Source organism: Macaca fascicularis, chromosome 1 (genome assembly GCF_037993035.2).
Source record: "Macaca fascicularis isolate 582-1 chromosome 1, T2T-MFA8v1.1".
NCBI lineage: Eukaryota > Metazoa > Chordata > Mammalia > Primates > Cercopithecidae > Macaca > Macaca fascicularis.
Window position 1 is genome coordinate 68228910 of NC_088375.1, and position 13202 is coordinate 68242111.

Here is a 13202-nt window from a genome sequence, read left to right on the forward strand (position 1 = left end):
TTGTCATTGTGAGATCCAGAAAACTTACTGCTCTCTCTAGTTTTTCTGTATTTATATTTGTTTAGTGGTATAAGGCTGAATGAAATGGAATTCACTTCACATTTTCCAGCATGTTTATGAATTCTAGAATCTATGTGTTTTAAGTTATTATGCATCTCTAAACAACAGGCAGTGAGGTGAGACCACAGAACCAGGCTTTAAAATTTTTCGTCTGTGTTGTCCACATGTATTGAGTATGCCCTCAGTAGCTTCTATTTGTATCTGTGACATTCCTCTCTTGCCTTTGGTGTTTGGCTCTGAGCTGTCTCCTAATGCTGCCCTGTAGCTGGTTGTCTGGGACATCACATGGGAAGGATGGGAAGACATACATGGAAATGGTTAATGATAGATACTAACTACCAAGTATCCAGGGCTTCTTGTATGCCAGTCACTGTACTTAGTACTTCACATACTTCATCATATTTAATCATCACAACAATGTTTTTTACTTTATGTTTGAGGAAGCCCAGACTCTGAAAGGTTAAGTAATTTGCTCAGGATCACACGGCTGCGTAGTTTGTGGTAGAATTTGATCTTGATCCTCTGACTCTAAAGTCCATTTTTTAAAGAAGAAAATTCCTTTTCTAATAACATCAAAAAGAACAAAATATTCAGGAATAACTTTAATCAAAGAGGTATAAGACTTGTACACTGGACACTACACACATTGCTGAAAGAAATTTAAAGAAGACCTGATAAATGGAAAAACAGCCCGAGTTTATGGAGTGAAAGACTCAATATTGTTTTGATGACAAAACTACCCAAAGTGATTTATTTTACTTTTTCTTTGTTTTGTTTTTTAGACGGAGTCTCGCTGTGTCGCCCAGGCTAGAGTGCAGTGGTGTGATCTTGGCTCACTGCAACCTCTGTCTCCCGGGTTCAAGCAATTCTCCTGCCTCAGCCTCCTGAGTAGCTGGGATTACAGGCATGTGTCACACCACGCCTGGCTAATTTTTGTATTTTTAGTAGAGATGGGGTTTCACCATATTGGCCAGGCTGGTCTCGAACTCCTGACCTCAGGTGATCTGCCCACGTGGGCCTCCCAAAATCCTGGGATTACAGGTGTGAGCCACCGTGACCCACCTTATTGTATGTTTTCTAAAGTCTGTATTCTTAACTGTTATGCTCTGCTGCCTACTAGGCAAGAGACTTGTTCCACATATTGTCTGCCATGTTTCGAAAACAACTTAGGGTGAAATGACACTCCCACACATCATTTTCCCTTGCTCTCAGCCCCTGTCTTTTTCTCTGTCTCTTCTACCAGTCCTGTGTCTCTTTTTGAGTGGGCCCTGCTTTTACCAGCCTCAGACATGAGTAGGTGATGGAAGAATTCAGGCAGGGTGGCGCCTGTAGCCTAAAGAAACTCCAAATTCCCAGTGGGGAAAATACACCGTGTGCTGCCCTTCCACTTGGGTTTTCCCAGGGCTGATGCTGGAGTGGAGGGATCAGTGCAGAACGTGGCTTTGGTTCTTGGCACTAGGCTAGCTTGTTGACCCCCATCCCCCATTCTTATTTTGAGACAGTGTTCAAGCTCAGATATGATTCTTCCACCCAAGAATGTTGAGTGTTCCCAAGACAAGCCAAACCAACCCTCTGTCAGCCGGCATAGCAATAATGTTTGTGGGAAGTTTATGAAAAATCTTATCGAGGGGACTGTTTCAGAAATCAATCACCACCTAATGACCTCTTTTGTTTCCACTTTAGATGCAGCAGCAGGAGCATGAATCCCTGAAGGGCAACCTGTGTGTCCTGGCCCTGGGGCTGGGCCGCCTTCTTTGCTGGTGGTGGCTGGCCGAGCTGATGGCTCACCTGATGTACATGCATGCCATCTACAGCAGCATCCCCCTCCTGGAGGCTGTCTCTGGTTGGACGTTAGGTAATTGTGGGAATCACTAACAGTGGGATGAGCCCCAGTAGTCAGTTAGCATCAGAGTGGAGCTGGAGTGGGGGTGAGGAGGGGTGCAGCTGCCTAGAGCAAACCCTCTTTATTATTATTTTTTAACCTACTCCTCTTGTGGCCAAGATTATGCACGTGAGAAGTGGTTGATGTGGTTGACATGATTGACGGAAGTGAGAGCTGTGCTTATAATCTGGGAACCAAGAATGGTGGCATTCTCCTCTGTAATGGGATCCTACTGAGCTTAGCTGGGTCCACATCTTCACAGATAGCTAGCATTGCGTTTAGCAGTAGAAAGCAGGAGTTGCTGGGGGCAGCTTTGAGTTCATTCTAAGAGGGAATGCTCCAAGATTGAGTTGTTCCACAGTCTTCCTTGTTCTTTGTGCATAGGGTATAAAAGAATACGAGGCTGGTTGTGGTGGCTCATGCCTGTAATCCAAGCACTTTGGGAGGCTGAAGCGGGCAGATCACTTGAGGTCAGGAGTTTGAGACCAGCCTGGCCAAGATGGTGAAATCATGTCTCTACTAAAAGTACAAAAATTAGCCAGGTGTGGTGAGAGACACCTGTAATCCCAGCTACTCGAGAAACTGAGGCAGGAGAATCACTTGAATCTGGGAGGCGGAGTTTGCAGTAAGCCAAGGTCATGCCACCACACTCCAGCCTGGGTGACAAAGCATGACTCTGTCTCAAAAAAGTATGAGTTTGAGGATCACACAGTTGTAGGTTTGAGTTTCAGCTTCACCAATGACTGATGGGTAACCTTGGCAGTTTACTTAACCTCTGAGCTCCAGCACCCTCATCTGTAAAACAGGGAGACTTAACTTTGTGGAATAATAGGAGGATATTAGAAAGTGCCGCACATTGAGGGTATACCTTGTAAAGTGTCTGGGGGATAGAATAAAGGGTGTGTGTGTATTTCCCTCTGTAGATCCCCTTTTCTTATCTACCCTTTCCTGTGTGTCTGCCAGGGAGGTGGCATGGAAGTCTTATTTCCTCCGCAGGGCTAGTCTCCAGTATAGGATTTGTCTGTGGAGAAACCACTCTTCTTTATTCCTCTGGCCAAAACAGCAGAGCCCATGCCCGTTTCTGAATAAAATCTCTTCACTTCCTTGTTCTCTCTTTTTTTGAGGACTCCTGCAGTGACTGACTTCTGCCTGTACTCTGACCTCCAGCCTGTAGCTCCAATAACTGTGATCCTCAGGCAGATTAAGCTGTTTCCTGCTGAGGGCAAGAGTACAAGCCCGACTCCCTCCTTATCTGTTTAACATTTCATAGATCTTCCTAAACAAATCTTGATTGTTCTTGGTATCACACGTACTTAATCAGGATGTTTCCAAGGAAGAAACCTTTAAGATGGAAAAAATGCTAAGTTATTTTAATGATAGTCTCTTTCTTCAAAACAAAATTTTTTATAGTTTGGGGTTGCTTAATATTGTAAGGTTTTAATGATACAATTAGACAAACAGAATATGATTAAATGATAGCTTATACTAAGTCAGATCCCAGTTGTACAGGATACAAACTAAGGGACTGTTTCAGCGTGAGGGTTTTTAAACTACAAGTAATGGAAGACACAATTCAAAATGGCGCTTAAACAATAAGGAAAAGTTATTCCATATAACAATGATACCTAAGTTCAGCACTAGGGGTGGTAAATTATGTGACTCTGATGGCACCAACACACCTTTTGTATGTCTACCATTCAGCTTAAACTAACCAGAATCTTAGAAGCCCTTAGTTTGTGCTCCTAATCCCATCAGCCTCTGTCACCCTTTCTGAAAAGGTAACCTGAATATTGTATTTATCCTTTTCTTTTTTTTCGTCGTACTTTTACCACAGTTAAAATTGCATATGTTAACACCTCTTCATATGAATAGATTCATACTTGGTATGTATGTTCTATGACTTGATTTTCTTGTTTAACATGTTTTTGAGAAATATTCATGTTAACATGTAACTAGGTACCACTTATTTTCACTGCTGTATAGCATTCCAGTGTATCTATATACAAGAAGTTATTTGTCCATTCTACATATAGAAGGACATTTGAGTTTTTTTACAGGGTTTTGCTGTTCCATATAATGCCATTTCTGTGTCTCTTGGAGCTCATGTGTAAGGGTTTCCCTGTAGGGCTATAACTTTCAAACTCTTTGGCACATTACCCACAGTAAGAAATACATTTTGTATTACAGGTGTGTGCATGAGTGTATGCATGTCTGTGTCTGTGTGTAAACTCTCACAAAGTCATACTTTACCTTGAACCACCTGCAATGTATACTGGCTGATATTTTCTGTTCCATATTATTCTATTTTAAAATATTCTATTTTAAAATCCCTGAATTGGATGAGTCACTATCCAGAGTTTGTCAAACATTGCTCGAATATATGTATGTCTATATATCTATATCTAGAAATAAGTATCATGGGTAGTATATATGTTCAGATTTATAACATAAATTATTTTTTAAATTGGCTAAACCAATTTATGCTCTTCTTGGCAGTGTATGAGGGTTTCCCTTGCTTGAAATTCTCACCAACACTTGATACTACTCAAAGCAATTTATAGATTTAATACAATCCCTATCAGTGACATTCTTCACAGAAAAAAAAAAAAACAAACTAAAATTTGTGTGGAACCAGAAAAGAACCGGAATAACCAAAGCAATTCTGAGCAAAAAAAAAAAAAACAAAGCTGGAGTCAGAACACTGCCACATCTCAAAATATACTACAAAGCTGTAGTAACCAAAACATCATGGTACTGGCATAAAAACAGGCATGTAGATCAATATAAAAGAATAGAGAACCCGGAAATTAATTCACATATCTTTTAATTTTGAAAATCTGGTGGTTGTGAATTTTATCTCATGGTTTTAATTTGCCTTTCCTTGGTTACTAATAAATTTGAGCATCTTTTCATAGGCTTAAAGGATTTTATTATATTATTTCTTATTTATTTTTGAGATAGTCCCACTCTGTCACCCAGGCTGGAGTATGGGTGATCTCAACTCACTGCAACTTCCACCTCTTGAGTTGAAGCAATTCTTATACCTCAGCCTTCCAAGTAGCTGAGATTACAGGCGTGCACCACCATACTCAGCTAATTTTTGTATTTTTAGTACAGACAGGGTTTCACCATGTTGGCCAGGCTGGTCTTGATCTCCTGACCTCAAGTGATCCACCCACCTCAGCCTCCCAAATTCCTAAGCTTACATCTGTGAGCCCCTGTGCCTGGCCTGGTATATCATTTCTAATGAATAACTGTTGATAACTTTTGCCCATTTTTCTAATGGGATTTCTGTCTTTTTCTTATGGATTCATAAAATTTATTCTATATTATTTGAAAAAAGTCGTATGTGTAGTTGCAAATATTGACATCTTTTGGTTTGTGGTTTGACTTCTAATGTTTGTATGTTGTCTTTTGATGAACAGGCTTTATTTTAATGCAGTTGCATTTAGACATTTTTATTTATCATTTTTACTTTTTTGGGTCTTTCAAAAATAATTATTTCAAAAATATAAATAAAAATAATTAGGTAATTCTCTATTTTCTTCTAAAACTTTTAAAGTTAAAAAAATCTTTGGTTATTATGGACATTTGCATCATAGACTGATAAAATATAAACCATCCAAAATAATTTTTTTTTTAAATTGACAAATAATAACTGTACATACTCATGGGGTACATGGTGATGTTTTGGTACATACAATGTATGGTGATCAGATCAGGGTAATTAGCATATGCATCATCACAAGCATTTATCATTTCTTTGTGTTGGGAACATTCAGTATTTTCCTTCTAGCTGTTTGAAACTGTGTAATATATAATTAACGCTAGTCATCCTACAGTGCTATAGAACACTACAACTTATTCCTTCTACGTACTGTAGTTTTGTATCTTTTAACAAATCTCTCCCTATCCCTCCCTTTCCAGCTTCTAGTATTTTCTCTTTGGTTTTTTCACTTCTGTATGAACATTTATTAGCTTCCACCTATGAGTGAGAACATGTAGCGTTAACTTTTTGTTTCTAGCTTATTTCACTTAACAGAATGTCCCCCAGTTCCATCTTTGTTGCCTCAAATGATAAAATTTCATTCTTTTTTATGGTGGCATGGTATTCCATGGTGTAAAAATACCACATTTTCTGTTTCTTTTTTTTTTTTTTGAGACAGAGTCTCGTCCCGTCGCTCAGGCTGGAGTGCAGTGGTGTGACCTCGGCTTATTGCAACCTCCGTCTCTTGGTTTCAAGTGATTCTCTTGCCTCAGCCTCCTCAGTAGCTAGAATTACAGGTGCCTGCCACCACACCTGGTTAATTTTTATATTTTTGGTAGAGATGGGGTTTCACCACATTGGCCTGGTATTACATTTTGAGGGTGAGAGGTGGGGGTCTGGTTCAATTCTTCTGCATTTGGGTATCCAGTTTTCTCAGTACCATTTGTTGAACAGACTGTCCTTTCCTTAATGAGTGTTTTTGGCAGCTTTGTCAAAAATCAGTTGGCTTAGATAGTGGATTAATTTCTGGGTTCTCTATTCTTTTATATTGATCTATGTGCCTGTTTCTATGCAAGTACCATGTTGTTTTGGTTACTACAGTTTTGTAGTATATTTTGAGGTCTGGCAGTGTTCTGACTCCAGCTTTGTTCTTTTTGCTCAGAATTGCTTTGGCTACTCAGGATCTTTTGTGGTTCCACACAAATTTTAGGGTTTTTTTTTTTCTATTTTTGTGAAGAATGTTACTGGTATTTTGATACGAATTGTATTAAATCTATAAATTGCTTTGAGTAGTATTGTCATTTTAACAATATTCTTTCAATCCATGAGCATGGGATGTTTTTCCATTTGTTTGTATCCTCTTCAATGTTTGTATTTCTTTCATCAGTGTTTTGCAGTTTTCCTTGTGAAGGTTTTCACCGCCTTAGTTAAATTTACTCCTAGTTATTTTACTTTTTTGTAGCTACTGGAAGTGGAATTGCCTTCTTGATTTCTTTAGTTCACTGTTTGTGTATAGAAATGATACTGATTTTTGTCTAATTGTACCCTGCAGCTTTACTGAATTTGTTTATCAATTCAAATAGTTTTTTTGGTAGAGTCTTTAGGTTTTTCTTTCTTTCTTTCTTTTTTTTAACTCTAAGTTCAGGGGTACATGTGCAGGTTTATTACATAGGAAATTTGTGCCATGGTTTATTTTTTTTTTGGTACAGATATTTCATCACCCAGCTATTAAGCTGAGTACCCATTAGTTATTTTTCCTGATCTTCTCCCTCCTCCCACCGTCCACCCCATGATAGGCCCCAGTGCATGTTGTTCTCTTCTATGCCTCCAGCTCCAACCATGTCCCTGCAAAGGACATTATATTGTTCTATTTTATGGCTGCATAGTATTCCATGGTGTATATGTACCACATTTTCTTTATCCAGGCTGGGCATTGTTGATGGGCATTTAGGTTGATTCCATGTTTTTGCTATTGTGAATAGTGTTGCAATGAACATACACATGAGTGCGTCTTTATAATAACACTATTTATATTCCTCTCAGTATATAACCAGTAATGGGATTGCTGGGTCAAATGGTATTTCTGTCTTTAGGTCTTTCAGGAATTGCCACACTGTCTTCTATAATGGTTGAACTAATTTACACTCTTACCAACAGTGTATAAGTGTTCCTGTTTCTCCACAATCTGGCCAGCATCTGTTATTTTTGGACTTTTTAGTAACAGCCATTCTGACTGGCATGAGATGGGATCTCATCGTGGTTTTGATTTGTATTTCTCTAATGATCAGTGATGCTGAGCTTTTTTTTCACATGATTGTTGGCCACATGTATGTCTTCTTTTGAAAAGACTTTATGTCCTTTGCCTATTACTTAATGAAATTGTTTATTTTTTTCTTGTAAATTTGCTTAAGTTCTTTGAGATGCTAGATATTAGACCTTTGTCAGATGCCTAGTGTGCAAAAATTTTCTCCCATTTTGTAGATTGTCTGTTTACTCTGTTGATAGTTTGTTTTGCTGTGCAGAAGCTCTTTAATTAGATCCCATTTGTCAATTTTGCTTTTGTTGCAATTGCTTTTGGCATCTTCGTCATGAAGTCTTTGCCCATGCTTGTGTCCCAAATGGTATTGCCTAGATTGTCTTCCAGGGTTTTTATAGTTTTGGGTTTTACATTTCTGTCTTTAATCTATCTTGGGTTAATTTTTGTATGTGCTATAAGGAAGGGGTCCAGTTTTAGTCTTCTGCATATGGCTAGCCAGTTATCCCAGCACCATTTATTGAATAGGGAATTATTTCCCCATTGCTTGTTTTCGCCAGGTTTGTTGAAGTTCATATAGTTGTATGTGTGTGGCCTTATTTCTGGATTCTCTGTTCTGTTTCATCAGTCTATGTGTTGGTTTTTGTATCAGTATCATGCTGTTTTGGTTACTATAGCCCTTTAGTGTAGTTTGAAGTTAAGTAGCATGATGCCTCCAGCTTTGTTCTGTTTGCTTAAGATTGCCTTGGATATAGGGCTCTTCTTTGGTTCCATATGAATTTTAAAATAGTTTTTTCTAGCTTGGTGAAGAATGTCAATGGTAGTTTAATAAGAATAGCATTGAATCTGTAAATTGCTTTGAGCAGTATGGCCATTTTCACAATATTGATTCTTCCCATCCATGAACATGGAATGTTTTCCCATTTGTTTTGTATCATCTCTGGTTTCTTTGAGCGGTGGGTTGTAGTTATCCTTGTAGCTATCTTTCACTTCCCTAGTTAGCTGCATTGCTAGGTATTTTATTATTTTTGTGGCAGTTGTGAATGGTAGTTTGTTGCTGATTTGGCTCTCAGCTTGACTGTTGTTGGTGTATACGTATGCTAGTGATTTTTGCACATTGATTCTGTTTCCTGCGGCTCTGCTGAAGTTACCAGCTTATGAAGCTTTTGGGCTGAGATGATGGCGTTTTCTCAACATGGATCATGTCATCTACAAACGGGTAGTTTTACTTCCTTTAATACCTAGTTTATTGAGAGTGTTTAACCATGAATGGATGTTGTATTTTATTGAAAGCTTTTTCTGCATCTATCGAGATAATCATGTGGTTTTTTTCTTTAGTTCTGTTTTTGTAATAAATTACATTTATTGATTTACATATGTTGAGTCAACCTTGTGTCCCAGGGATAAAGCCTACTTGATTGTGGTGCATAAGCTTTTTAGTGCAGTGGTGGATTCTGTTTGCCAGTGTTTTGTTGAGGATTTTTGCATTGATGTTTGCAAGGACATTGGCCTGAAGTTTTCTTTTTTTGTATCTCTGCCAGGTTTTGGTATCAGGATGATGCTGGCCTCATAGAATGAGTTAGGTAGGAATCTCTCCTCCTCAATTTTTTGGAATAGTTTCAGTAGGAATGGTACCAGCTCTTTTTTGTACATCTGGTAGAATTTAGCTGTGAAGCCATCTGGTCCTGGGCTTTTTTGGTTGGTAAGCTATTTATTACTGCTTCAATTTCAGAGCTTCTTATTGGTCTGTTCAGGAATTCAGTTCTTTTCCTGGTTCTGTCTTGGGAGGGTGTATGTGTCCTGGAAATGGTAACTTTCTTCTAGATTTTCTAGTTTGACATATTCATAATATTCTCTGATGGTTGTTTGTATTTCTGTGGGGTCAGTGGTAATATCCCCCTTGTTTCTTATTGTGTTCATTTGAATCTTCTCTCTTTTCTTTATTAGTCTAGCTAGTGGTCTATTTATTAATTTTTTTTAAAAAACCAATTCCTGGATTCACTGACCTTTCAAGTCTCTAATCCCTTTAGTGCAGCTCTGATTTTGGTTATTTCTCGTCTTCTGCTAGCTTTGGGTTTGGTTTGTTCTTGGTTCTTTAGTTCTTTTAGTTTTGATGTTAGGTTATTAACTTGAGATCTTTCTAACTTTTTGTTGTAGTCATTTAGTGCTATAACTTACCCTCTTAACGTTGCCTTAGCTGTGTCCCAGAGACTCTGGTATGTTGTATTTTTATTCTGGTTGGTTTGAAAGAACTTGCTCATTTTGCCTTAATTTCATCATTTGCCCAAAAGTAATTCAGAAGCAGGTCATTCAATTTCCATGTAATTATATGATTTTGTAGTGCCAGCTACTCAGGCTGAGATGGGAGAATCACTTGAGCCCAGGAGGTCAAGGCTGCGGTGAGCTATGATCGCACCACTGCACTCCAGCAGCCTGGGCAACAGAGTGAGACTCTGTCCTCCACTCCGCGCCCCCCGCCAAAAGAAAAACCTTCATAGATTAAAGTGGTTAATTATTTTTAGCTACAATACCTATCATATCACCTATAAAATCATAGGTGATATGGCATACTTAAACTTTCCCCAATTCTTATGAGAAATTTTAAATATCTAGAATGTTTGAAGGAATTATGTAACAAACACAATGGATCCACCGTGTAGATCCAACAATTGTTAATTTTTGCCCCCAAGTAACATTCTCCTACCTAACTACAATTACATATCACGCTTGAAAATAGTACTTTTCTAATACCTAATATCTAGTCTATCTTCACATTTTCCTAGTTGTCTCCAAATATATTTTAAAGTTATTTTTGTCAACCCAGAATCAGCCAAATGCATCATTTGGTTTCATGTCTATTAGTCTACTTCAATCTAGAATAGTTCAACCATGTTTTAAAATGATAAGACTTTTTGAGGAGTCCAGACCTATTGTCTTTTAAAATGTCCCACACGCTGGATTTGATTTTTTTTAAATTGCGTTATTCTTAAATTTGTTCTTCTATCCTGTCTGTTTCTGTAAATTGAAACTTAGATCTAGATCCTCTAGAGTCTTGATTTAATAAAACAATTTTTTTGCAAAAATAACTTTAGAATGCCCTGTGTTTCGTGTTGTATCTGTGGGGTGCATATAATGTCAGGTGGCCCCCTCTGTTTGCATCACAAAGTTAAATCACCTGCATATGGTGGTGGCGCCCCATCTCTCTCTTCTGAAGGTACATTTATCCCTTTGCAATTAGCAAGCAATATGTGGGATGTTAATTCAGTGCTATCTGAGTATCTTGTTCCCCAAAAACCTGGAAAATAGTGTTAGTGAATAGTTTTAACATTTTTTGATGAAACTTGCCTGAATCAGTTTTTTGAGTAGGAGTTTGAAATGCTGATTTTCCAAATCTATCATTATACCTGCATTTGATAGCTGGCATTCTTCTGTAAAGAAGACTTTTCCATCATAAACTGGAGCTGACTACAGTTTCTCATAAAAAGCCAGGGCAAATGTGTAATCGTTCCTCTTTAAACTTCATTTTATAGAATAAGGAGTTCAGTGAAATATTCTCCTTCAATAGTAGTGTCAAATAATTTTATATTTTACAATTCAATGTAGTAATTTTCCTTTTGGATGCTAAAATTGTCCCAAATTTGGTCAGGCTGGCTTCTGTGTTCTCTTGACGAGCCTTTATTTGACTCTGAATGTTTCCTTAGTTTCTGGAACTGAAAGATACTCCAGTGCTCATCTTATATTTTCCTTAGCCCTGTATTGGAATCAGCCAAATCTTCAAAGGAGCCTTCGTTCCTTTTAGTTGGGGAATTATATTTGGGAGCCGAGATCTGAGTCTGTCCATTACTACAGGGGTACTATTGTTTGGAGGCCTGAAAATTTCCAGTGAGTAGACTGGGGAATATGTTTTTACAAAAACATGAGTTTTGTAAAATGTGAGTTCATACTGAGATTTTAAATTCAGATTTAACATTACTATGTGTTTTCTTAGCAACTTTGATTTTATACTTGTGCCTTTTTTCTTTATTAATGAAGATCATAGTTTCTAACTACATGAGCATATTATTTGTGGTGACACTATGAGTAGTTTCAAAATTATAATACTCAACATTTTGACTAAAAATCACTGAATGACATTTAAGAATCATTTCAGTTCTTTTTTTCTCTTAGAGTCGAGGTAGATACTGAGTGCTCTATATTCAAAAGCCATTTGAAATAATGCTTTTTAATGTGTGTTCATATTACTGATTTGATATTTGGTTAAATTCTTCTAAATTTGAATATGTCTTTTTATCAGTCCTATTTTTTATTTTTATAAGTTCTTTTTGATGCCTTTTTGTATCTGTGAGGTCTTATGGTTTCTTTTCCTTGCATATTCTTTCAAGTTTACTTATGTTTTCAAACATGATAAATATGTTTATCTTATATTCTATAGCTCGTAATTCTACATCTGCAATCTTTGTTAGTCTGATTATCCATTTTACTTCTGTCAGTTCTCACCCATATTTTGGGATGTTTGATTGTGAGCCCATGTTAATTGCTGCTTTGTCCTTGGGAATTCTTTGGTGTCTGTGTTTGAAATACATTCATCCAGAGAATATTTAGGTTTATATCTGCCAGGTGCTTGGAGTTATTACCAACGTGGTGCCACTTACATTTCTGGCTTGGGATTCTGAGGGGACACACCGGCAATGGGAATTTTGGGCTTTGGAAATCTGAATTTGTGTGAGCTCTCACCCTGATCTCCTATGTGTATGGGCTCCCAGGACCGCCGCCTGTCCCCACATGTGGCTTGTGGAAAACAAAGCCTAGGTCCTTGCAGCCTGGCAGGTTTTACCAGGGTAAAGACAAGCACCACCACTCACCCATTTTTCAGCTCTTACTTTATATGTATATGTTTGGTCTCCAAGGACTTTTCCAAATAGCTCAAGCATATATTTTAAAATGATGCTTTTACATATTTCATTTAACATTTCTTAGGTGTTCTCCATTGGCATGATTTTCAAGATGGGACAGTCTGTTATATTGCCAGAAATGGAAATTCCCCTATACCTCTTTTTAAGAAGGAAGAAATCTCCCAAGAAACATTTCCAGCAGCTTCCCCCTTTATGCACCTTGTAGCTGTAACTGCATCATCTGGGTCATATGCCCATATTATAATCATCCCATGATTAGTTGTAACCAGGAATTTCTTTCAGGTTACTATGGGGAAGAGGTTGGACACTGGAATGAAATTCCCTTTCCAATGGCAAGGACTGGGGGAAGAGAGTTGTTTGAGAGGCAGCCAGTACTTTGTATTAGGGCAAATACTTCTGAATACAAAGTTGCAGTGTAGTGTTTCAAATTGGAAAATTTGAAAAGTAGTATAATAGGCAGCCAAGAAAATAGAAGATTTAAATTTTATAATTGTTTTATTCCACTCTTAAAACAATTAATTTGAGGCTTATGATTTGCAGAGTGACCAAATATCCCATTTTGCAGTCCTATTTTATATCTGTTGTCCTGACATCATTATAATAGTT

The 13202-nt window shown here is 37.7% G+C and overlaps 1 protein-coding gene across 15 annotated transcripts in view; it reads left to right on the plus strand.

The window, feature by feature from the left end:
• HHAT (hedgehog acyltransferase) overlaps positions 1 to 13202 on the plus strand; it is a 348264-nt gene that overhangs the window by 92369 nt on the left and 242693 nt on the right. For all 15 annotated transcript variants that reach the window (XR_012432735.1, XR_012432736.1, XM_065541220.2 and 12 more), the window contains one exon: positions 1744 to 1915. Coding sequence is in view for 13 of the 15 variants with exons in the window: in XM_065541220.2 (XP_065397292.1) it covers positions 1744 to 1915 (172 nt within the window). In the remaining 2 variants the exon portion in view is untranslated. The remainder of the gene's footprint in view (positions 1 to 1743; positions 1916 to 13202) is intronic.